Source organism: Cetorhinus maximus, chromosome 19 (assembly GCF_964194155.1).
Source record: "Cetorhinus maximus chromosome 19, sCetMax3.hap1.1, whole genome shotgun sequence".
Lineage (NCBI taxonomy): Eukaryota > Metazoa > Chordata > Chondrichthyes > Lamniformes > Cetorhinidae > Cetorhinus > Cetorhinus maximus.
This window is the reverse complement of record NC_135897.1, coordinates 95630606-95657389: the sequence shown is the minus strand read 5'-3', so window position 1 is coordinate 95657389 and position 26784 is coordinate 95630606. Positions and strand designations below refer to the sequence as shown.

The following is a 26784-nucleotide window of genomic DNA, read 5'->3' as shown; positions in this document are numbered from 1 at the left end:
GTCCTTTCCAGCTATATAACACACATACTAACACTGTCTCAATGTCTCTGCTCTATTCTTAGAGACCTGCTTCAACACCAGGATCTGTTTGAAGAGAACCAAACAGAAAACTCTTCCATTCAGAGAGAGCCTTGCTTGTTCCTTCTTTGCACAAATTCTCAGTGTGTTCTGAACTGCCTGCCACAAAATTAACCTCACTGCAGTTAGCATTCTATTTACCCTTTGCTTCTTAGCTGCTCATCTCCATGGCAACCTCAGATCACATGAGCATTTCTTGGAATCTAATGATGTCACAATCAGGAAACCAATTTACCCTCTTTCAGAACACTCCCCAGTTCACCCTGGTCCTAGAGGGAACTTGCCACAAAAAAGAAAATATAGGTATATCCCAAAGCACAGCTTTTCACAAAGCTCAGGGGTCAACACAACAGGAGCACTTTCAGTACTCTGGCCAGTTCCACACATCTGGAACCTCCTGTAGGAAGATAAGTTTATAAAGTGCAGGTGGGACCCCTGAACTCTAAATGATTAATAATTGCACATATTATTTTAAAACACTCATACCTGGGCTATGGGAGCCACTGACAAGCCCGGTATTCATTGTCCATTGCTGGCTTCCCCGAGATGATAGTGCTGGCATGTCCTTCTTGAACCTCGGGTAGTGTTTTGATACAAGTGAGTGGACACCCAGAGAGCAGATAAGATTAATCCACACGGGTGTGGGACTGGAGTTACATACTGGCACATACCAGGTAAGAACAACAGAGGGACCCTGCACCCCAAGGCAGGGCATCAGGGGAAGGGCCCAGTAAAAATCCCTAACGTAGATTAATAATTAGTTATTTGTCTAATTGCTGTCTGTGGCATTTCGCTGTGGGGAGAATACTAAACTAATTAATCGTAACGGAAACACATTGTGCCTACACAAGGTCCAAGGCTCTATAGAAATGTAAGTATCCGTTGAAAGGAGTTACTGGGCCTTCAGGGAGTTTAGCTTCTTGGAGATTATTGTCCAACTGCCTGGCTTTAGGATCTGCGGTAAATAGAATCTGTGCTATTAGCCAATCAACAAAGATCTGGATCCTAAATCTGGGACAGGCGACTGAAAGGTTTAATTGTAGCTAATACATAACCATCTTAATAAATACATTTTCAAAAGTTAAGCCACTTTGAGAAAAAAATACACTTGATCTCAAGCCCGAACCCAGTCCTTGTGTAGTTGCTTGATAACAGGTTAGCAGTGTAAATAAACATTCACTCCCTCCACCACTGATGCACAGTAGCAGCAGTGTGTACCATCCCCTTAGACAGCACCTTCCAAACCTGTGACATCTAGAAGGACAAGGGCAGCAGATAGATGGGAACACCACCACCTGGAAGCTCCCCTCCAACTCACTCACCATCCTGACTTGGAAATATATCACCGTTCCTTCACTGTCACTGGGTCAAAATCCTGGAACTCCCTCCCTAACAGCACTGTGGGTGTACCTACACTACATGGGCTGCAGCGGTTCAAGAAGGCAGCTCACCACCACCTTCTCAAGGGCAATTAGTGATGGGCAATAAATGCTGGCCTAGTCAGTGATGCCCACATCCCTTGAAAGAATAAATGTTAAAATGGAGCTCACCCTTGAAGTAGGAATACTGTAGGAAGTCATAATGCATGGGCAGGTAGTTCTCGATGGGAGAGAGTCTCCCAGCACGCGTTGCCAGCTCTCTCACACAGTCGTGTTCACACTGAAGGACCTGGATGTAGTGATCTGAGTGGGAAAGAGTCACATGACAAAATGATAAGGCACAGTTTGGAAACATCGTACTGCTCCCAGACCTGGAGAGAGCTTTTCAACTCCTCAAACCTGCTGCTCCATTAGATATAGGAAATAGTCTGAATTCTGATACACTGTCCCTCACTCACCTCCAATGTTTCTTCCTTATTTTGTCAATCCCACTCTAACCCTCTTCTTTACTTTCCACCCCTGTTTCCCCTAATTTCCGAATCTCTTTGTCTTCCTCTTTTTCTTCCTGCATCCCCTATGTGTTAAAGTTCAGACCCATCACACTCTATTCTACTCCAACTGATTCAGGTGTTAGCCATGGACCAGTGGGTCACACTCTCATCTCTGAGTCAGTAGGTTGTGAGTTCAAATCCCCATTCTGGAGACTTGAGCCTGTAATCTAGACCGACGCTAAGTAACTAAGGGGGTGCCAGAGGTACCACTTTTCAATAGAAATGAGGCTTCATCTCAGGGGGAATGTAAAAAATCCCAGAGCACTAGTCAGAGAGGACGAGGCTTTCATCTTTCCACCATCGGACTCCTCACCTCCCTCAGCTGTCCCTTCCTACACTCCAAGAATACCAACACTTGATAGCAACTCCCACACTCACCGTTCAGCTCTCCCCAGCCTGTTTGGTGACCTGTGCTGAAGGACAGTGAGAAAGTGGATGAAGGAAAGAGACTGGCAGAAAGAAAATTAAAAACATGACTCTGAACAGTTTAAATTGATCCTCTGTTTAATTTTGATTTTTGCGTAATGGTTGTTAAGATTCAAGTCAATTCTGATGTTAGATCCTCCCAACACTAGGGGGCTATCTCCAACATTCAGCTATCATTGCCAATATGCAAAAGACCCAGATAGAAACCTTATGTGAAGTGAAAATAGCATCGGGGAGATAGTAAACAGCTGTACTTAGAGGGATTGTTTTATGAATGAGCTGGAATAGTTGACTCAATAAATGGTCACTCATGCCAGATTCACACGCAGCACCATCACACAATGGTATTCCCTTGGGCTCAGGGCTTAGAAATAACAGAGCAAAGTATTTAGACATTTTTTTGTCTAAATAAGCAGTTGGCTAAACTTCATACATAAAACTAGCAAATCTCTGAACTCATTGCTGGCACAACCCAGTCCAGTTTGTTTGGGGCTTCAACTGTGTGGTTGAGGCATTTCCACATTCTTCAGTTATGAGAAACGTGATCTCTCTGCAGGCTGACCCAGACCCAGTTGGACGAGACACTATCAGGCACCTGCTCTTTAATCTTGCCCAGTGGTCAAGAAAAGCTCTGGTCCACCCAACATCTCCCGAGTCCATTGTAGGCCTGAAACAGCTGGTGCTGAAACTGGCAGAATAACACTCGGCTCATCCACACTGTAGAAATTCAGGCCACGTATAGATTATTGTTTTGTCACATTAGTCCTCCTAGAGTGTGTCACTTTGCACTTTTCTACAAAGAGCTCCATCTGTCATGCTTCTGCTCATTTCACCAACTCGTCTGTGCCAACCAGACGCCTAGAACTATCCTCATTCCAGAGAAAGGAAGAGAAGGAAGGGAGAACAGGGGGAAAGAAGATGATTCTCAGGAGAGATGGAGAATGATCGCTCAGAGCAGAGGGGAGAAATTAAAACGTGACGGTGACCTCAGAAGGAGGTGGGACATTGGGTGAGTATGGATGCCCCGAGTGGAAGGGAATTTCCTCTGCGCTAATCCTCTTCTGATCTACATGCAGAAGCAGGATGGATCCATTTTACAAAACAGCTGGCAGCAAACATGGGTTAAGACTTTTCAGGTGAGACAACATTAAGCTATAGTAAGTTTGGGGTAATGGAGCAGTGAGCTGAAACTAATTGGATCAGATAGTTTGAGGTATTGATAAGAGGACCATATGATCACATTAGTTGGGTTACTGACTATTTGATCACAGCATAAGGACTATTGATCAAAGGGAAATGGAGCAGATGAGTGAGATTATGATGTTCACACAATCCACAAACAAGTTCACTTATTAACTAAACAAAAACCAGAATTCTGTTGATGCTAGAAATCCAAAATAAAAACAGGAAATGTTGGAAATATTCATCAGGTCAGACAGTGTCTCTAGAGAGAGAAACAAGAGTTAACGTTTCAGGTCGATGATCTTTCACCAGAACTGGGAAAAGTTAGAGATGTAATAGGTTATTAATTAAGTCAGTTTTACATGTGAGTGAAGAGGGCAAGATGATGGTGGTAGTGAAGTTGCTGAATGTGGGCCACAGTCTAGCAGGAAGAGACAGGAAATATAAACTGGATGAAAAGAGATCACTTGTCCAGGAGGCAGAAGGAAGAACACCAGAGTGAGACAGGAGTTACATCCCGACCTGGAGCATGTCAGGGTGTTTTATTCATTCCATTGTACCACAGCTAAAGTACAGTATTTATTTTACAGATTCTATGTTAACAAAGTCACCACATAACTGATGAGGAGCCTCCTTTCAACGTCTACACTGACGCGTGAAGCCAGTGACAGGACCAAGCAAACCTGGGTCATAAGACCATAAGAAGAAGAAGCAGAAGTAGGCCATTCGGTCCATCGAGCCTGCTCCGCCGTTCAATGAGATCATGGCTGATCTGATAATCCACAATTTCACTTTCCTGCTTTTTCCCCATACCCCTTGATTCCCTTACTGATTAAAAATCTGTCTAACTCAGCCTTGAATATACTTTAATGACCCAACCTCTACAGCCCTCTGCGGTAAAGAATTCCACAGATTCACAGCCCTCAGAGACGAAATTCCTCCTCATCTCTCTTAAATGGGCGCCCCCTTACTCTGAGATTATGCCCCCTGATCCTAGCCTGCAGTCACTTGTGCCACAAGATGGACACTGTGCTCCCACTCAACATCACCTTTAGAATGAACCTCAAACCCAACCACAGAATCCCGTCCGCCCCCCACCATCTCCACCCCCATTCCCCCCTCTCACCTTGTGTCCTTATAGGCTGAGAGTGCACAGTTTAGCTGGAGTGGGGAGGGCGGATATTTCAGATATTCTCACACTATTGCAGTGTTTATGAGTCCGATGTTCAGTTGCCAGTAGAATCGGGAACAAAGACGGGGGCGATTTGAAAATCACGTTTCCCAGAGGGTGATGGAGCACTGAAAATGGTTGGGCCAAGGACACTACCCTGAGGAACTCCTGCAGTGATGTCCTGGAGCTGAGATGACTGACCTCCAACAACCACAACCATCTTCCTTTGTGCTAGGTATGACTCCAACCAGCGGAGAGTTTTCCCCCTGATCCGCATTGACTCCAGTTTTGCTAGGGCTCCTTGATGCCACACTCGGTCAAATGCTGCCTTGATGTCAAGGGCAGTCACTCTCACCTCACCTCGGGAGTTCAGCTCTTTTGTCCATGTTTGAACCAAGGTGTAATGAGGTCAGGAGCTGAGTGGCCCTGGCAGAACCCAAACTGGGCATCAGTGAGCGGGTTATTGCTAAGAAGGTGCTGCTTGATAGCACTGTTGGTGACCCCTTCCATTACTTTACTGATGATTGGGAGTAGAATTAATCACATTTTAATGGCACAGAAGGAGGCCATTCAGCCCATCATGTCTGCACCTGCTCTTCAAATGAGCATTATGACCTAGTGCCATTGCCCTGCCTTTTCCCCATACCCCTACACATTGTTTCTATTCAAATAATCATCTAATGCCCTCTTACATGCCTCGATTGAACCTGCCTCCACCACACTTCCAGGCAGTGCATTCCAGACCCAAACCACTTGTTGTGTGAAAAAGTTTCCCCTCACATCACACTTGCTTCTTTTGTAAATCACTTTAAATCTGTGCCCTCTTGTTCTTGACCCTTTTATGAGTGGGAACAGCTTCTCCCTATCTACTCTGTCCAGCCCCCTCATGATTTTGAACATCTCTATCAAATCTCCTTTTAGCCTTCTTCTCTCCAAGGAGAACAGTCCCAACCTCTCCAATCTATCCTCATAGCTGAAGTTTCTCATCCCTGGAACCATTCTTGTAAACCTCTCCTGCACTCTCTCCAATGTGTTCACATCTTTCCTACAATGTGGCACCCAGAACTGTACACAATACTCCAGCTGAGGTCTAATGAGTGTCTTATATAAATTCAGCATAACCTCCCTGCTCTTGTACTCTATCCTATTAATAAAGCCCAGGATACTATATGCTTTATTAACTGCTCTCTCCACCTGTCCTGCCACCTTCAATGATCAATGCACATATACACCCAGGTCTTTCTGCTCCTGCACCCCCTTCAACATTTCACCCCTTATTTTATATTGTCTGTCCATGTTCTTCCTACCAAAATGCATCATCTCACACTTCTCCACATTGAACTTCATCTGCTACCTATCTGCCCACCCCACCAACTTGTCTATGTCCTCTTGAAGTTCTATCCCTTCCTCCTCACAGTTTACAATTCTCCGTAGCTTCGTATCATCCACAGACTTTGAAATTGTCCCCTGCTCACCAAGATCTAGATCATTAATATATATCAGGAAAAGCAAGGGACCCAATACTGACCCCTGGGGAACTCCACTACAAACCTTCCTCCAGCCTGAAAAATATCCATTGACCATTACTCTCTGCTTTCTATTTTTCAGCCAAATTGGTATCCACGTTGCTACTGTCCCTTTTATTCCAGGAGCAATAACTTTTCTCACAAGTCTGTTGTGTGGCACTGTATCAAATGCCTTTTGAAAGTCCATGTAGACCACATCAACAGCGTTACCCTCATCGACCTTTTCTGTTACCTCTTCAAAAAGCTCCAGCAAGTTAGTTAAACACTATTTCCCCTTTAGAAACCCATGGCTCTTCCTTATCAACCCATATTTTTCCAAGTGACTGCAAATTCTATCCCAAATAATTGTTTCTAGAATCTTGCCCACCTCTGAAGCTAAACTGACTGGTCTGTAATTGCTGGGCTTATCCTTACAATCTTTTTTGAACAAGGGTGTAATGTTTGCAATTCTAGTCCTCTGGCACCACCCCTGAGTCTAGGGAAGACTGAAAGATTATGGCCAGTGCCCCTGTGATTTCTATTTTCACTTCCTTCAATATCCTTGGATGTATCTTGTCCAGTCCCAGTGCCTTGTCAACTTTAAGTACCAGCAGTCTATTCAACACTTCCTCCTTATCAATTTTGAACCCTTCTAGTGACAGAGTTTTCTCATCTGTCACCATGGCCTGGGTAGCATCTACTTCCTTGGTGAAGACGGATGCAAAGTATTCATTTAATACCTCAGCCATGGCCCCTTCATCCATGTGTAAATTCACTTTTAGGTCCCTAATCGGCCCTACTCCTCCTTTTACCACCCTTTTCCTATTTATATGCCTACAGCAGACTTTGAGATTCCCCTTTACGTTGGCTGTCAGTCTTTTCTCATAATCCCTCTTCGCTTCCCCAATATGCTTTATCATTTCCCCTCTGAACCTTCTGTATTCCTGATGAGTCGGTAATTGGCCAGGTTGGATTTGTCCTCCTTTTTGTGTACAGGACATACCTGGGCAATTTTCCACACAGCCGGGTAGATGCCAGTGTTGTTCTGTACTGGAACAGCTTGGCAAGTTCTGGAGCACAGGTCTTTAGTACTATTGCTGGAATATTGTCAGGGCCCATAGCCTTTGCAGTATCCAGTGCCTTCAGCTGTTTCTTGATATCACATGGGGTGAATCGAATTGGCTGAGGACTGGCATCTGTGATGCTGGGGACCTCAAGAGGAGGCTGAGATGGATCATCCACTCAGCACTTCTGGCTGAACATTGTTGCAAATGTAGCCTTATCTTTTGTACTGCTGTGCTGGGCTCCTCCATCATTGAGGATGGGGATATTTGTGGAGCCTCCTCCTCCAGTGAGTTGTTTAATTGTCCACCACCATTCACAACTGGATGTGGCAGGACTGCAGAGCTTAGATCTGATCCGTTTGTTGTGGGATTGCTTAGCTGTCTATCACTTGCTGCTTATGCTGTTTGGCACACAAGTAGCCCTGTGTTATAGCTTCACCAGGTTGACACCTCATTTTTCGATGTGCCTGGTGCTGCTCCTGGCATGCCCTCCTGCACTCTTCATTGAACCAGGGTTTGATCCCCTGGCTTGATGATAATGGTAGAGTGGGGGATATGCTGGGCCATGAGGTTACAGATTGTGTTCGAGTACAATTCTGCTGCTGCTGATGGCCCACAGCGCCTCATGGATGCCCAGTCTTGAGTTACTAGAAGAAAAACAGAAAATGCTGGAAAAGCTCAGCAGGTCTGACAGCATCTGTGGAGAGAGAAACAGAGTTAAGGTTCTGAGTCTGTATGACTCTTCTTCAGAGTTAAAGAGAAGTAAAAATCTGATGACATTTATACTGTTTAAGGAGGGTGGAGTGGGTGAAGCTGGATAAAAGGCCAGAGATAGGTGGAGGCAAAGGAGAGATTGACAAAGATGTCATGAACAAAAAGACAAAGGGGTGTTAATGATACTGATACTGACTAAAGGAGGTGCTGATGGTGGCATTAAGGTCAGAAAGCAGAATGTGATAATAGCAGGACAAGGGTAAGCACTCTGGAAAGAACAACATGAACAAGTGACAGATGGTCCTTGTGGGGGTGGGGTGGGGGGAGGGGATGGTGGTGGGGAAAAAAGATTGAAAATAGGATAAAACAATGAATAAAAATGAATTTAAATAAAAATAAGTGAATAAAAAATAAAAATTTAAAAATTAAGAAATTAAAATGAATATTGAAAAGGGGGATCGGAAAGGGGCTGAGGATGGAGGAGAGAGTTTATGGTCTGAAGTTGTTGAACTCAATATTCAGTCCGGAAGGCTGTAAAGTGCCTAGTCGGAAGATGAGGTGCTGTTCCTCCAGTTTGCGTTGGGTTTCACTGGAACATTGCAGCAGGCCAAGGACGGACATGTGGGCATGAGAGCAGGGTGGAGTGTTGAAATGGCAAGCGACAGGGAGGTCTGGGTCATTCTTGTGGACAGACCGAAGGTGTTCTGCAAAGCGGTCACCCAGTCTGCGTTTGGTCTCTCCAATGTAGAGGAAACCGCATTGGGAGCAGCGAATGTAGTAGACTAAATTGGAGGAGGTGTAAGTGAAATGCTGCTTCACCTGAAAGGAGTGTTTGGGCCCTTGGATGGTGAGGAGGTGAAGGGACAGGTGTTGCACCTTCTGCGATTGCAGTGAAGAGTCATATGGATTCGAAACGTTAACTCTATTTTTTTTCTCTCCACAGACGCTGTCAGAGCTGCTGAGTCTTTCCAGCATTTTCTGTTTTTGTTTCAGATTTCCAGCATCCGCAGTATTTTGCTTTTATTTGAGTTGCTAGATCTGTTTGAAATCTATCCCATTTAGCACAGTGGTAGACCCACACAACATGATGGAGGGTATCCTCAATGTGAAGATGGGACTTTGTCTCCACAATGACTGTGCGGTGGTCACTCCTACCGATACTGTCATGGACAGATGCATCTGCGGCAGGCAGGTTGGTGAGGATGAGGTCAAGTATATTTTTCCCTCTTGTTGGTTCCCTCACCACCTGCCGCAGACCCAGTCTAGCAGCTATGTCCTTTAGGACTCGGCCAGCTCGGTCAGTAGTGGTGTTACTGAGCCACTCTTAGTGATGCACATTGAAGTCCCCCACCCAGAGTACATTCTGCACCTTTGCCACCCTCAGTGCTTCTTCCATGTGGTGTTCAACATGGAGGGGCACTGATTCATCAGCTGAGGTGGGGTGCAGTATGTGGTAATCAGCAGGAGGTTTCCTTGCCCATGTTTGACCTGATGCTATGAGACTTCATTGGGTCCGGAGTCGATGTTGAGGACTCCCAGGGCAAACTCCCTCCCGACTGTATACCACTGTGCCTCCACCTCTGCTGGGTCTGTCCTGCTGATTTATTAATTGAATTTAAATTCCACCAGCTTCCATAGTGAGATTTGAACCCTAGTTCCCAGAGTAATAACCAGTGACATTACCACTAAGCCACAACCTAACCCAGTGTTATACAGTAACAGAACTGACCCACCAGTACTGTACCCCAGTGTTATACAGTGACAGACCCGTCCCCACCAGTACTGTACCCCAGTGTTATACAGTAACAGACCTGACCCCACCAGTACTGTACCCCAGTGTTATACAGTGACAGACCTGTCCCCACCAGTACTCTACCCCAGTGTTATACAGTGACAGACCTGACCCCACCAGTACTGTACCCCAGTGTTATACAGTGACAGACCTGTCCCCACCAGTACTGTACCCCAGTGTTATACAGTGACAGACCTGTCCCCACCAGTACTGTACCCCAGTGTTATACAGTGACAGACCTGTCCCCACCAGTACTGTACCCCAGTGTTATACAGTAACAGACCTGACCCCACCAGTACTGTACCCCAGTGTTATACAGTAACAGACCTGTCCCCACCAGTACTGTACCCCAGTGTTATACAGTGACAGACCTGTCCCCACCAGTACTGTACTCCAGTGTTATACAGTAACAGACCTGTCCCCACCAGTGCTGTACATTCAGTATCTCTTACCTGCTATGAGTTCATAAAGGTGAGAGCTCTTTGCTGGGTAAGTATTAGCTTCAAACTGTTGTGGTCCTTGACAAAAGGCACGACACTCTGTCTCGGCCAGCCAGTACTGACTTAGTGCCTCTTCAAATGAATCAATGGCAGAGGGATATTGTTCTTCATCATAATGTTTCAAGCCAGTGCTAAAGGCCTCCTGGGAATAAAAGAGGAATGAATGAGAGTTCAGACAGCGACATTATATTAAAAAATTCAAAACCTCCAAAAACAACAAAAAGCTGTTAAATGAAATGTTTTTTAATATATTTGTAGAATATCCCAAGTTGCTGTGAGAGGTGTGGATGAGACACTGTAGAGATTCCACAATCAATTGGCTTTTAGATTTCTGAAGGCTTGATCAAACTGGTATGGGACTGGAGACACATATAAATTCAGGCCACAAAAGGTGAGGAGATTTGCAGATGACACAAAGATTGGCCGGGTGGTTATCAGTGAGGTTGAGTGTCTTGGGCTACAGGAAGATATAGACAGGATGGTCAAATGGGCAGATAAATGGCAGATGGAATTTAATCCTGAAAAATGTGAGGTGATACACTTTGGAAGGAGTAATTTGACAAGGATGTATTCGATGAACGGCATGGCACTAGGAAGTTCTGAGGAACAAAGGGACCTTGGCGTGTGTGTCCATAGATCTCTGAAGGCAGAGGGGCATGTTAATGGGGTGGTGAAAAAGGCATATGGGACACTGGCCTTTATCAATCGAGGCATAGATTACAAAAGTAGGGAGATCATGTTGGAGTTGTATAGAACCTTGGTGAGGCCACAGTTGGAGTACTGTGTGCAGTTCTGGTCGCCACATTATAGGAAGGATGTGATTGCACTGGAGGGGGTGCAGAGGAGATTCACCAGGATATTGCCTGGGATGAAACATTTAAGTTGAGAAGAGAGGTTGGGTAGACTTGGGTTGTTTTCATTGGAGCAGAGAAGACTGAGGGGCGACCTGATCGAGGTATACAAGATTATGAGGGGCATGGACAGGGTGGATAGGGAGCAGCTGTTCCCCTTAGTTGAAGGGTCAGTCACGAGGGGACATAAGTTCAAGGTGAGGGGCAGGAGGTTTAGGGGGGATGTGAGGAAAAACTTTTTTACCCAGAGGGTGGTGACGGTCTGGAATGCGCTGCCTGGGAGGGTGGTGGAGGCGGGTTGCCTCACATCCTTTAAAAAGTACCTGGATGAGCACTTGGCACGTCATAACATTCAAGGCTTTGGGCCAAGTGCTGGTAAATGGGATTAGGTAGGTAGGTCAGGTGATTCTCACGTGTCGGTGCAGACTCGATGGGCCGAAGGGCCTCTTCTGCTCTGTGTGATTCTGTGATTCTTAAATCAGTAAGGTTTTTATCACAATCAGACAGCTTCATGTTCACTTTTACTGACGTACAATGTCAGTGTCTATCAGCGTTATACAGTGACAGACCTGTCCTCATCAGTACTATACCCCAGTGTTATACAGTGACAGACCTGTCCCCACCAGTACTGTACCCCAGTGTTATACAGTGACAGACCTGTCCCCACCAGTACTGTACCCCAGTGTTATACAGTGACAGACCTGTCCCCACCAGTACTGTACCCCAGTGTTATACAGTGACAGACCTGTCCCCACCAGTACTGTACCCCAGTGTTATACAGTGACAGACCTGTCCCCACCAGTACTGTACCCCAGTGTTATACAGTGACAGACCTGTCCCCACCTGTACTGTACCCCAGTGTTATACAGTGACAGACCTGTCCCCATCAGTACTGTACCCCAGTGCTATACAGTGACAGACCCGTCCCCATCAGTACTGTACCCCAGTGTTATACAGTGACAGACCTGTCCCCACCAGTACTGTACCCCAGTGTTATACAGTGACAGACCTGTCCCCATCAGTACTGTACCCCAGTGTTACACACTGTTAGACCTGTACTCCCCAGTACTGTAGCCCGTTACTATATTCTCCCCACAGCCCAGTTTGAAAAATATTATCAATAATTGACCGACTGGCTGTTTTTCAAATATTAACGGGAGAGTATATCCTGCCCGGCAATGCCTTTCCCCGAAATCCCAGTGCCATCGCTGGCAACTCCACCGCATCTTCTTACCATATATGGTCTCATCTCCCGATCAATGAAGTGAGATTCCTTCACCCCCTCCATCTGTTTGTAACGTTCCAGACTCTCTCTCATCTCCATATGCTCGGGATTGGCCAGGAAGAATGTGTGAGCAGCCTCAGCGGCTTTATCCAATTCATCCAGCTGCAAGCAAACAACACACACCAGCTGTGTTAGCAAAGGCTCCGTGTCAGTTTATTGATGAGATCACATTCATCTTGATATATTGTATTAAAATACCTTTCACCCACATATTTCTGAGCCCTTTTCTCAACGTATCTTCCTTGTCTCCGTTTGGAATTAAAGCCTGTTAAGTGATTCTGTAATTGAACCTCACCCCCCAACGCAGGGACAGCAGAGATAAGGACCCAGCCCCATTCACCCCACCCGCCTCCCCCCTGTTCACTGACCAGAATGGACTCCAGGTCCACCAATGGCACACGGAACATCAGAATTTGTAGCAGGAGTAAACTAATCGGCCCCTCGAGCATCCTCTGTCATTCAATTAGATCATGGTTAATTTTATTTAGTAGTTCACAGTCACTGCTTCACTGGAGTTCAGTACTGGTGGGGACAGGTCTGTCACTGTGTAACACTGGGGTACAGTACTGGTGTGGACAGGTCTGTCTCTGTATAACACTGGGGTACAGTACTGGTGGGGACAGGTCTGTCACGGTATAACACTGGGGTACAGTACTGGTGGGGACAGGTCTGTCTCTGTATAACACTGGGGTACAGTACTGGTGGGGACGGGTCTGTCACTGTATAACACTGGGGTACAGTACTGGTGGGGACAGGTCTGTCACTGTATAACACTGGGGTACAGTACTGGTGTGGACAGGTCTGTCTCTGTATAACACTGGGGTACAGTACTGGTGGGGACGGGTCTGTCACTGTATAACACTGGGGTACAGTACTGGTGGGGACAGGTCTGTCACTGTATAACACTGGGGCACAGTGCTGGTGGGGACGGGTCTGTCACTGTATAACACTGGGGTACAGTACTGGTGGGGACAGGTCTGTCTCTGTATAACACTGGGGTACAGTACTGGTGGGGACGGGTCTGTCACTGTATAACACTGGGGTACAGTACTGGTGGGGACAGGTCTGTCACTGTATAACACTGGGGCACAGTGCTGGTGGGGACGGGTCTGTCACTGTATAACACTGGGGTACAGTACTGGTGGGGACAGGTCTGTCTCTGTATAACACTGGGGTACAGTACTGGTGGGGACAGGTCTGTCACTGTATAACACTGGGGTATAGTACTGGTGGGGACAGGTCTGTGACTGTATAACACTGGGGTACAGTACTGGTGGGGACAGGTCTGTCACTGTATAACACTGGGGTACAGTACTGGTGGGGACGGGTCTGTCACTGTATAACACTGGGGTACAGTACTGGTGGGGACAGGTCTGTCACTGTATAACACTGGGGTACAGTACTGGTGGGGACAGGTCTGTGACTGTATAACACTGGGGTACAGTACTGGTGGGGACAGGTCTGTCTCTGTATAACACTGGGGTACAGTACTGGTGGGGACGGGTCTGTCACTGTATAACACTGGGGTACAGTACTGGTGGGGACAGGTCTGTCACTGTATAACACTGGGGTACAGTACTGGTGGGGACAGGTCTGTCACTGTATAACACTGGGGTACAGTACTGGTGGGGACAGGTCTGTCTCTGTATAACACTGGGGTACAGTACTGGTGGGGACGGGTCTGTCACTGTATAACACTGGGGTACAGTACTGGTGGGGACAGGTCTGTCACTGTATAACACTGGGGTACAGTACTGGGGGAAGTTAATGATCTGCCACTACCTCAACTCCGAATCAGAGTCGGGGCACGAGCTCAATGCAGAAAACGGAGAAATAAATTCCGACCAGGACCCTCTGTCACAGAGCGAGCGGGGTGGTGAGCAACAGCTGCTTGTTTTATTAAATAATTCACTTATTCACTGCTGAAATTCACTTGATGGTAGTTTCTATTCTAGATCTATTTATAATCCTACCATTGCCTTTGGTTAGCTTTTTATGCTCCATTTTTCACAGGTCTGTTTCTGAATAGTTTTCTAGGTCAGTGACTCATTCCCTCAGTGTTTTAGGATTTTGTGTGAAATGTCTTGGTGATCAGGTCCTCAGTGGCTTGGAGCTGAGTGACTGACTGACTGTCATGGGAGACCATTGGAGATGCATGAACAGTGCATCCTGTTCTCTGTGGGAACTCCAGGATGGATAGCCATGAGCACAGGAAGTGCTGGCCGTTGTTTGTGGTCATGCTCCAAATTTTCGAGCTGCTGCAGTAATTCCGGGAGTTTGAAGGTTTCCTTTAACGTTCGTCTTAGGAAGTCGTCACCCCGGAGGTGCAGAAGGTGTTTGGATGGGCGAAGACAAGGCAGAGTGGGAGGAAGTGCTGGAATCTGGTTGACCAGCGTTCAGTTTTATCCACCGAATAGGGGGAATGCAGTAAGTATTAGACCCCCCCAGTAAACAGCGGAAAAGGGAAGAGTAGAAACGTGGTCGACATTGGGAATCCAACAGCCAATTACATAGACAGACATTTCAAATTTCAGACCAGTGTGATTCAAAATGGATGAAAGTTATTGGCAAACCCGGTGCAGGACGTCCCATCCACGGGTGGACAGGCTGCACCTGGACCAAGCTGGGGGTGGTGCTCTTGTTTAAAGGTTAATTGATGCTGTCATGAAGGATTTCAACTAGTTTGGCCAGAGAGGGGAACTAGAAAATAGCAGAGAACAGTGGAAATTAGGCCAGAGGGCACAAAGATATAAACAGCAGTAAAATTAAAACTACTCCAAAAAACATTGCCCGGGCCAGATTGGAGTGAAGAGCAGCAACAAAAGCAGCATTAAATTCTCCGGAAGCAAATACACGTAGCGTAACTAATAAGGTTACTGAGCTGCAGGCACTCATTACCACATGGGATTATGATGTGGTTACATTTACAGAGCCATGGGTCAAACCAGCTCGGGAACGGTTCCTAATATTCAGGAATGATAGAGAAGGAAAGAGAAGAGATGGTCTGGCAGTATTGGTTAAGGATTATTTTACGGTTCTAAACAGTGACGATATAAGAGTTGGCTCTCAGACCCAATCTATTTGAGGAACAGGGGAGGCAGGGGAGCTGCACATTTTTGGGATTTTTTTTAATATAAAGTTCTAAATACTAAGAAGGAGATGGATCTGCAAATTTGTCAGCAGGTTTCAAAGGTGTATAACAAAAGCCCAGCAGTAACATGAAGAGACTGTAATTACTCGAAGAAGCCTGGGAGGGACATAGTCCTGACGAGAGGAGTTTCTGATATGTGTACGGGAGAACGTTCTCGATTAATATGTCTCGAGTCCAGTAGGAAGGAGTCAGTGTTGGATCTGGTTCTGGGAAATGAAGTAGAGCAAGTGGAATGTTACAGTAGGAGATCATCTAGCACTACTCATAAAATAAATCAGCTTCAAGCAGGTTTGGAAAAGGACCAGAAAATATCAAAGATAAAAATGCTCAACTGGGGAAGATCTAATTCGAATGATTTAAGTCAGGAGGTAACACAGGGAGATTAGAAAGGGTGATTTCGGGGTAAAGCAGGAACAGGGGCATATTTTGTCCGATTACGCGTCTCTGAGACACCGTGAGACTGCGCTAAAGATGCTATACAAAGGCAAGTTATTGTTGCTGTGTTTGAACACCAGGGCCAGGATATTCACGATAGCGAGAGAGGGCAGGCCCCACACGCTGAACGTAAGATGACGTGTGGTGAAGTCGGGCGTGCGTCCTGACATCACCGCGCGTTGTTCAGGTCTTTCATTCAGCAGGCCCCACGCCCGCCGATCTGTCAAAGGCCTGTTCAGGCCATTAAAAACCCAATTAACGTAATTATCCACATTGCCTGTCCAACCTTCGGGCTGTCGGGCAGGCGAAGAGCCCAAGAGGCCTTGGTGTTTTTCAGGAAACTTCATCACGGGGGCAGGGTGAAGATTCCTGAAGGTTTTATTAAATAAATAAATTATTTATTCACATTTTGTAAACATGTCCCAGTTCACATGGCACTGTCACACGAGAAGACGGGTCTAGATAATTTTTACTTTTCTTTATTAAAATATTTCAATATGAACTCAATCCCCCTGAAGCAGCTCCGTGCCACAGGGAGAATTCGGCATTCTTTCAGGTGAAAGAGTGCAGGACCCAACTCTCCATCCTCCCGCCCCCTCCCCAGACGCACAGCTAGGGCGCTACCGGCCGTGAGTCATGCTGGCTGGGCCTTAACCGGCTCACCCACGTAAAATGGCGGCACAGAGCCGATTGTGGGCGGCGATCAGCTCTGTGCCTGACCAGCCCAGCCGACAGGGAGAATATTCGCCCCCAAGACACATTCTTCAAAATATTAAAGTGCCTTTTAGTTGAAAATAAAAGAATAAACTCGACGCATGGAAGAATGAACTTGCATTCATATAGAGCCTTTAACATCAAGACATCCGAAAGTGTTGCGCAGTCAATGAGATACTTTGGAGTACCATCGCTAGTGAAACGTTAAACGCAGACACTGGCTTATGTACGGGAGGTCCCACAAACAACGCTGTGATAATGACTGGATAAGTAATATTGTTGCCTTTGGTTGAGGGGGTAAACCTCCTGTTGTTCTTTGAATTGTGCCATGGGGTCTTTTACATCCATGAGGGGGCAGGTGGAGCTTCAGTTTAACAATTCAACGGCCCCTCCAACAGTGTGTCACTCCCTCAGTAATGCACCCTAGTATCAGCCTAGATTGTGCACTTATATCTCTGAGTCGCATTTCAACCCATCACCTTCTGACTCAGGGGAGAGTGTCCTACTCCCTGAGCCAAGGCTGACACAAGGTTAAGCTTGGGTAGATGTGGCAAATTAAGGGGCAGATTCAAGGCAGGAGATCATAATAGTAATATGGGAAATGAGGGTCATAGAATATTGAGAAGGGACAGAGAGATAAAACCTAAGAATACATCAATAGTCAAGACTAGATATTACAAAGATAACAAAAAGACAAAACTAAAGGCTCTGTATTTGAATGTGTGAAGCATTCATAACAAAGCAAATGAACTGATAGCGCACATTGAAGTAAATAACTCTGATTTGATAGCCATTATGGAGATGTGGCTGCAGGATGACAAGGATTGGGTGGAGGGGTAGCACTGTTAATCAAAGATGGCCTTGGTGCAATAGAGATGATCTTGGTTCAGGAGATCAGGATGTAGAATTGGTTTGGGTGGAGAAGAGGGATAGGGAAAGAAGTCACTAGTGGGAGTGGTCTGCAGGCCCCCTAACAGTAACCACAGTGGAGGGCAATATATACAAGAAGAAATATTGGGTGTTTGTGATAAAGGGACGGCAATAATCAAAGTTGATTTTAATCTACATATAAACTGGAAAAATCAGATTGGCAGTAGTAGCCTGGATGAGGAGTTCATAGAATGTTTTCGAGATAGTTTTTTTACAGCAGCACGTTCTGGAACCAGCCAGAGAGCAGGTTATATTAGAATTTGTGTTGTGTAATGTGACAAGTATAGTTAATGACCTCAGAGTGAAGGCACCCTTAGGTAGCAGCCACCACAATATGATTGAATTTTACATCCAGTTTGAAAGGGAGAAGAGTGGGTCTAAGACTAATATTTTAACCTTAAATAAAAGCAGCAATGTGGGCATGAAAGCTGAAGTGAACTGGGATACTAGGCTAGAGGACAGATCAATGAAGAAGCAATGGTCGACATTCAAGGGGATATTTCAAAATACTCAGAATAAGTTATTCCCACTATAAAGAAAAAAATCACAGTAGAGGACGCACCGTCTGTGGTTAGCTAAAGAAGTTAAGGAAAGCATCAAACTTAATGAAAAAGCAGATAAACTGCTCAAAGGTGAGTGACAGGTCGGGTGATTGGTCAGAATACAAAGGATGGCAGAGAATGACTGAAAGGTTAATCAGCAGAACCTAAAGGTGCGGGCATCAGTTTTTTGTTTAAAACCAGTGATGAAAGTCAACCAAATACTCCAAGGATAAAGTGGGAAAAGAGGTAAAGAAGGTGAATTATCTGTAAAACTGAAAGTGTGATGAAAAAGTGATCAGGGAGTTGCTCACTGGGCAGAGGAATAAAAAGCTAAATGATGAGAACGAGTCCTTTTAAACTAGAGCGAGGGAATGGGAGTTAGAAAAGATCTCTGATGATGGAAGAGATCCTGCTTGTATTGAGTGAGATGATTGACAGGCCTGACAAAGTTCTTCAGTGATGTCCAGGGACTGACCGTGAGGACTGGTCTTCACCAGGACCGCTCCCATTTTTGGTTTAAGGAAGCTGGGGTCCACGGCTAATCCAGGTTGCCGTGCATGGGGACAGCCTTAGGCAGTGGCCACTGGAAAGTTATTCAACTGTGGAGGCATCAGAGCCAAGCCATGGTCTCTCCTCACCCAGACAAACCACAATTTTTAGCAAGAGTCTTTGGATAGGGTTAACCGGACAGGACCCCGGACAATTTCCCCTCCGTCTACTGCTCAGCCAAAGTGGTCGGACACTCAGGTGTGTTCCTGAGCAGAAAGCAGGGATCAACTCTCCCTGGTCAGCACCACACTGGGCTGTACCTTTTAATCCAACCGGGCATTGGGTAATGAGGAATTCTTAAAATAAATGCAATTATTCTCTTTGACTACAGAAAAACACTAAGAAAGTAAACATTTGCATTTGTAAAGTACCTATCATCACCTCAGAACATCCCAAAGTATTTACAGCCAATGACGTGCTTTGAAAGTGTCGCCACTGTTGTAATGTTACAAACGCAGTAGCCAATTTGTACACAGCAAGATCCCACACACAGCAATGAGATAAAGGACCAGGGAATTGCTTTTTTCAGTGATGTTGATTGAGTGATAAATATGGTCCCAGGAGACCAGAGAGAAGTCCCCTGCTCTTCTCCCAGCCACTGGATCATTTACATCCACCTGAGAAGGCAAATGAAGCCTCAGTTTAACTTCAAATCCTAAAGGGGCACCTCCAACAGGGCAGCTCCCTCTCGGTACTGACCCCCCGACAGGGCAGCTCCCTCTCGGTACTGACCCCCCGACAGGGCAGTGCCCTCTCGATACTGACCCTCCAACAGGGCAGCTCCCTCTCGGTACTGACCCCCCGACAGGGCAGTGCCCTCTTGGTACTGACCCCCTGACAGGGCAGCTCTCTCTCGCTATTGACCCTCTGACAGGGCAGCTCCCTCTCGGTACTGACCCCCCGACAGGGCAGCTCCCCCTCAGTACTGACCCCCAGTCAGGGCAGCTCCCCCTCAGTACTGACCCCCAGTCAGGGCAGCTCTCTCTCGGTACTGACCCCCCGACAGGGCAGCTCCCCCTCGGTACTGACCCTCTGACAGGGCAGCACCCCCTGGGCTCTAAACTGGGAGGGTCAGACCGAACTGTGCTCAAGTCCTTGAAGCCACTACTCTGTGTCTCCGAAGTGAGTGTGAGGCAGTGGGCCACAGCTGACATTCATTACCAGGGGAGAAATTCTGGGCACGCACTCGTACTATTTACTGCTGGAGAGGTGAGCTGGGATTTTCTAGCCTGTGGGTTTGGACAGTAAGACACAGATACTTCGCCAGCTGGCCCTACACCACAGGGAAAGATCAAAAATCCTTGGTAAACACATCAGCACCGTAAAACCCACCAAACCCTTCACAATTTAAAAAAAAACACACAGATCCTTTGCTTTAATTTAATCTGATTTCACTCGTTGATTTTTATTGAATTGATTTTTAAGACGTGGATATCACTTTGCAATTCCAGCATTTTATAACCCAGTTGCCCTGTGAAGATGATGGTGGGCCTCATGTTTGAGCCGCTGAGAGATTTATTGGCCCACTTCAGAGAGCAGTTAAAAGTTAACTGCGTGAGTGTGGGTCTGGAGTCACGTACAGACACAGGCTCAGTAGCAATGGCAGATTCTCTTCCCTCAAGGGCACCGGTGAATCAGTTGGGTTTTTACAACAATCAGGCAGCTTCATCGTCACTTTTACTGATCCCAGATTTTCCTCCAGATCTTTTATTTTGACGAAAATGAAGTCGAATTCTCAAATTGTCCTGGGGGAAAGTTCAGTTTACGATCTCGGGATTATTAGTCCAGCAACATAACTGCTACACTATCAAAATTAATGGAGAAAATACTGCAAAGTTTAAATTGCAGCGAGAAATTGAAGAACAAGATCCCGTGTTTTAAGTACAGCCCTTAACTACCTCGTAAGATTCTCCTCCGCTCCCGGCACAGAGCCCCGCGATCATTTCCAAGTTACTCTGTGTTGTCCAGCTGGGTGGGACCACTCTCATCTGGTTCAACTCTAAACGTCATCTTTGACTGCTTCCTATTTCTCATCCACAGGCTGCACATTGTCAGCATCATCCAAAAACACAGCATCAGTTTTCACAGGTAAGTCAACGACACACAACTCAAACCCCCACCGCCACCTCTCTCAGCCCCTTCACCATCTCGAAAGTGTAGAACTGGTCACCTAGTCGGTGATGACAAGAGATTTCCTCCAATGAAACACTGGGAAGACCAAAGTCGCTGGCCTGGTTTTCTGAGCCTGGCTCTTTGAAAGCGACTCCTGAAAAATAGCCCAGGAGGTTCTGAGTTTTGTTCCGGGGGTTGTGGGGTGTAATGGGGGAGTTAGGCCCACAGCACACGGAAACAGGAAGAGGCAGCACAGGGGCTGGTGTGTGTGTGAGGCCAGACTCAGTGACCTTGCACTTTAGAAACAGCCTCCTGGCCCTCACGTTCGACACAGGGTCCCTGGCTTATTGCCTCATTGCTGCCCGTGGGGTTTGCTGTGTATGGATTGCCTGTCCCGCCGCCTACATTACAGTGAATATACTTCAAAAGGATTTGGTCAATCCTGCTCTGGGACTTCCTGAGCAGAAAAAAGTCTCAGGTTCGTTCTTCTTTCCATCAATTCTAGAAGTACCTTTTCCAAATTTGACCCTTTGTCCAGTTTTCCGACTCCCGCAGTTTAATTAAAAATGATATTCAGGAGGAACTGGATCAGCTGTGAAGATTTTTAACAGTCATTTCTCAGAGGGGGCAAAGCAGGCAGGGTCAGTTCGAGATGGCGGGTGGAAGATAAAGCTCCCAATCCCAGAATAGCTGGTTCATTGCTGAGATGCGATGGAGCTGCCATTGTGTCTGGAGGGGCCATGTCTGTAATGAGCCGGCCTGAGTTATTTACTGCCCCCTGGGGGAGACGGAGGCAACTGTCATCCCTGCTCCACCATTCACTACGATCAGGGCTGATCCTCAGCTTCAACTCCACTTTCCCGCCCCACACCCCAAACCCCTTAATTCCCTGAGAGACCAAAAATCTGTGCATCCCAGCCTTAAATATATTCAACAATGCAGCATCTGCAGCCCTCTGGGGTGGAGAATTGCAAAGATTCACAACCCTTTGAATGAAAAAATTTCTCCACACCTCAGTCCTAAATGATCAGCCCCTTACCCTGAGATTGAGACCCCAGCGGGAACAGTCTCTCAGCATCCACCCTATACAGTTTCACACACTACAAGATTGGTCTTATTAGCAACTTTGTAAATAGGGCCCGAGGCATTTGCTCATCATGCAAACTTGATGCTGAAATAGGGGCATCAAAGGCACCCATAAGACCATAAGACATAGGAGCAGAAATTAGGCCATTCGGTCCATCGAGTCTGCTCCGCCATTCAATCATGGCTGATAAGTTTCTCAACCCCATTCTCCCGCCCTGCAGAGTAATGGATACACTGATCAGATGATTTCATGCTGTATATCACAAACTCAAGAACAGGCCCAAGGCCATCACTTTCAGCCCTGAAAAGTGCCCAGTCTACCTCAGGTTACCCTGGAAGGACAAAGTATCTCAAAACATTCAAGCAACAGGTGTGTGAAACTGTAAGAATCCCAGCGCGTATATTGACCAGTGAAGATAGGCTTGCGATAGACCGTGGTAGAGAACCCCCTGGCAGATTTCTCAACTAGTACGTCAAGGAAAGGGAGTTCATCTGACTGCCACATTTCAAAGGTGAATTTGAGCACAGGATGGAGTCCAGTAAGACATGCAAGGAAATTATTAACATGCAGCTGCAGATTTAAATATAGCAAATGTATCATCCACATATCGGAAATATGCGAGGAGTAGGAGGTTGGGTGTCATTCCATCGGGGACACGTTTCTCATGGAACACAACAAAGATGTTTGTGAGAGCTGAGCCTAGAGGGGATTCCATGGCAACACCATCAATGTGTGCATACAATGATGTCATTAAAACTAAACTCAACTGAGTTGCTGAGTTCATAAGTTCAATGAATAGTGATTCATGCAATGGTGGCAGGTCTAGATCACTGTGATATAGTGCTGCAACACAAATATCAATGGCTTCCTTAAGTGGAACATTGGTGAATAAGCTAGCAATGTCAAATGGGCACATGGACACAGCGTTGCTATCGATATGCAAGCTCTGTATGACCTTCAAGTATGAAGGAATCATTCACCATGTATGTGGAAAACTTGCTCAAAACTGGTTGTAACATGTGCAGACAGAAAGAACATCTACACACATTAAGCCTGTTTCAGCTAAACAAAATAAATGACAGCCATTCGCTGGTTCATTCCTCAGGGCAATGCCTTGCCCAATCAGAGTCAAGCTGCCTGGTTTAAATTTCAAACAATGTTTGGCCATTAACTGTCAGTTACACCAACTGGTGCATCCTCCATGGTAAAGTCCCTACCAATCAGAGTTCATTTTCCGACCAATCAGCACTCTCTTCTCATACAGTATAAAAATTGTTGTTCCCTTTACATTCGGTATTCTTGAGAATTGTCCTGTTGAGTGCAACACGAAAAGCTTCTACAAAAAATGTCTTTTTTTTTCAGTAACCTTAAAATAATTTAAAAAAGAAGCAAAAAAGTGACGAGGAGAAATTTTTTTACATGGTTAAGGTCTGGAATGCTCTGCCTGAGAGTGTGGCAGATGAAGGTTCAATTGAAGCATTCAGAAGAATTAGACCATTACCTGCAAAGGAAGAATGTGCAGAGTTCCTGGGAGAAAGCAGAGCCATGCTACTAGGTGAGTTGCTGGCTCAGTGAGCTGTTGCAGACATGATGGGCTGAATGGCCTCCTTCTGTGCTGTAATAATTCTGTGACTCTCTGAATTCGGGTTAAGTAGTGGGGCTCTAGTGCAGGTCAGTGACGAGTGAGCTGGGGAGGGTATAAGGCAGCTAAATCTTTACCAATCATTGAATCATGGAATGATACAGCACAGAATCTTCCAGCCCATTGAGCCCCTGCTGCTTCTTTTAAAGAGTTAACTCCTTTTCTCTATCTCCCTTCCAAGTATTTTCCCTTGACGTGTTTATTCAGTTCCCTTTGAAGGTCACTTGTCATGAAAATATAATAACTTTGATGATATTATTGTGATTTATTGTAAAGCTAGGTTAATAGTGGGGTTTGGATGTTTCTCTGTGTGTAGGTGTGTCTGGGTGTGTGGGATGTAACTGAGTTGCAGGCAGCTGGTCTGGAGCTTTTGAGTCATCAAAAGAAGCTAAGTTTGAAATGCTAAATACGTAAACATGGCTGAAGTTTTGGAGTGTGATGCCTGAGGACCATTTGCATTTTTAGATAAACCAGTGTCGTTTGAATTTCAAAGAGGCGATGGGATGTTACACCCAGCCATAAGAAGTTAAGTCAAATAATGGGCAGAATCTTCTGCCTGTCAGGTGGGCTGATCCGGGAGCGGGCATGGGCAGGTACGGAGTCGATCGCCACCCGTGATTGGCTGCGCGCCGCCATTTTACGTGGGCGGGCCAATTAAGACCCGCCCAGCGTGACAGGCGCCCGGTAGCCCTCGGCGCTCCCTGTGCGGGCGGGGGGGAGGAGGGAGAGTTGGGGGCCTGTGCTGTTTCACGCATGCGCGCGAAAGAGCGCAGAAACCTCCCTGAGGCACGGCGCTGTCTCAGAGAGATAAGGTACTTTTAAAGTTTGTAAAAAAGGAAAGGTAAAATTATTCAGACATGTCCCGTCATGTGACAATGTCACGAGCTGGGACATGTTTATGAAGTGTCAAAATTTTAAAAATTCATTTAATAAAACCCTCATGAAACCTCATCTCGCCCGTGGATGAGGTTTCATGCAAAATGCTTACGGTTGGACGGGCAGCCCCTGTCAATTTGGTTTAGTAGTTTATTAGTGGCCTTAACAAGCCTTTGACAGTTTGGCAGCCAGCTCCGGTGCGCGCCCGCCGAACGGAAGATCGGAATGATGCGCGAAGACGTTGGGACGCACGCCCGATTGTCACCGTGCGTCATTTTACACGTCAGCGAGTGGGGCCCATCCCCACATACCGACAAGGAAATTCTGCCCAGTGTGTTTATTTTTCCTAAAGATTACTGATAATATGAATAGTATGAAAGGTTAATTTTATGGAAAAAGTAAAGTTGCAAAGACATATTGGAACAATGGAGTTTACATTAAAAGGGGAGACACCTGTAGAAAGGAGATGAGGTTATGTGTAAGAAGAAGGAATTCTAAAATCTAACAAGTGTGAAAAGCCTCCAGTCTCTGGGCATCAAACTGCTGCCTCCAGGAACTGAAGCGAAGAGAATTCATTAGGAATCTCCCTGTCCAGGGTATTGTGTACTTTGCTTGGGTCTGGTGAAATGTATTTGTTTAACTGTTGCCTTAACGGAGGTGTAACTGAGAGTCAGATTAATTAGGGGATTTAGGAGTTATTATAGTCGTAATTTGTAGATCTACATATGTGCTTAAAATCTTTTCTATTAATATATGTTTAATTTAGTTTTGTAAAAAAACCTCTCAAGCTTGGCGGTCTTATTATAACTGAATTAAAGGCATCTCGAAATAAAATACAGATTACAAACAGTTGTGGCAGCTGTTTCAAGTTTCCCTCTGGGATTTGAGCAGCTCAGCATTTACCATCCACTGCGTCATAACACACTATTAGATCTGTTTCCACCACACTTTCAAGAAGCACAGTCCGAATCACAGCTCACTGCAGAAAAATAACTCTCCTCATCTACCGTCTGGTTCTTTTGCCAATTAATGCAAATCTGTGTTCCTCTGGTTATTGGCCCTCCTGCCCCTAGAAACAGTCTCTCCTTATTTACTCTAGTGAAGCTCTTCATGGTATCGAACTGCTCTATTGAATCTCCCATTAAACCAAAGAGCATTGCTCTCCCCATGAGGAATAGACAGAGAACCAGAGAAATGGTCACTGCAAGAGAAGACCTATCCTTCCTCCTGCCTGCATGCAGTAGCATATTCACTGTTTGCTTTTCATAGAAACCATTGAACCTACAGGAACACCATTAGGTAATTCCTGAGGAATTTAGTCAGCCCAGAGTCTAACAGCTCAATGGAAAATATTTCACAATCAACATTCCATTGCTGCCAGATTCCCTCCACCAAAAGGTGAGATTAACCCCTTCCAATCCATGCCATCCGCAGATGCCTAACTCATGCCCTTGTTTGTATCAACTCTTCCTGGAATGTTCAATCTGAACACAACCCATTCAAATCAAAGGTGAGGGAGGAGAGGACATGACTTAAAATGGGTCAGAATGAGCAGTCTGCAACACAATATCAATTTTAATGCTCTACATTCCTATTAATGCATTAATCTGCCCATGTTCTGAGCTGTATTAAGTCCCACCAATCACCTGCCCTCTCTTTCTCTCAACTCAATCAACTGAAAACACTTGTCCTTTGTTTCAGCTCCCACCATGAACTCCCCTTCCATCTCCTCCCTTACCCGACCATCATCTCACTCTCAGCTTCTGAGCTTTTACCACTCCCCGTGATGGTCAACCAAGACACTATGAAGGTCAGCGAGGACTGGAATAAGGGCTAAATGGAACAGTGTGTCATCCATGGTCACGTTTTCTCTCCTGAGTCAGACGGTTGTGGGTTCAAACCCCACTCTAGAGGTTTGAGTGCATATTCCAGACTGACACTCCAGGGCTGTACAGAGGGAGTGATGCAGTTGGAGGTGTCATCTCTGGGATGAGACATTAAAGCAAGACCCTGACTGCCATCTGGATGTGAAAAAGGAAATCCCGTGGCACTATTCAGATAGCAGAGTATTCTCTGCTTCAAAATCTTTCAGCAAGTGCAACTATTTACAGGTCCTGACCCCACTCGTATCAGAGGCACATCCTGCTTTGTGATCTTACACTGAATTGGACATTTAGAGGTAGCAGGTGGCAGGCAGCAGACAGACACAGAGGCACTGACCAGAGGGGCCCTCAGGAGCAATGGCCAG

General features: G+C 46.0%; 1 protein-coding gene across 1 annotated transcript in view; it reads right to left on the bottom strand.

Moving 5' to 3' along the window:
• The window catches only part of p3h2 (prolyl 3-hydroxylase 2), a 167984-nt gene that overhangs the window by 39323 nt on the left and 101877 nt on the right, over positions 1-26784 (bottom strand). Inside the window, exons 2-4 of the mRNA XM_078564406.1 lie at positions 12448-12600; positions 10315-10504; positions 1629-1760 (exon numbers count right to left, since the gene is read on the bottom strand). Coding sequence (XP_078420532.1) covers positions 1629-1760; positions 10315-10504; positions 12448-12600 — 475 coding nt within the window. The remainder of the gene's footprint in view (positions 1-1628; positions 1761-10314; positions 10505-12447; positions 12601-26784) is intronic.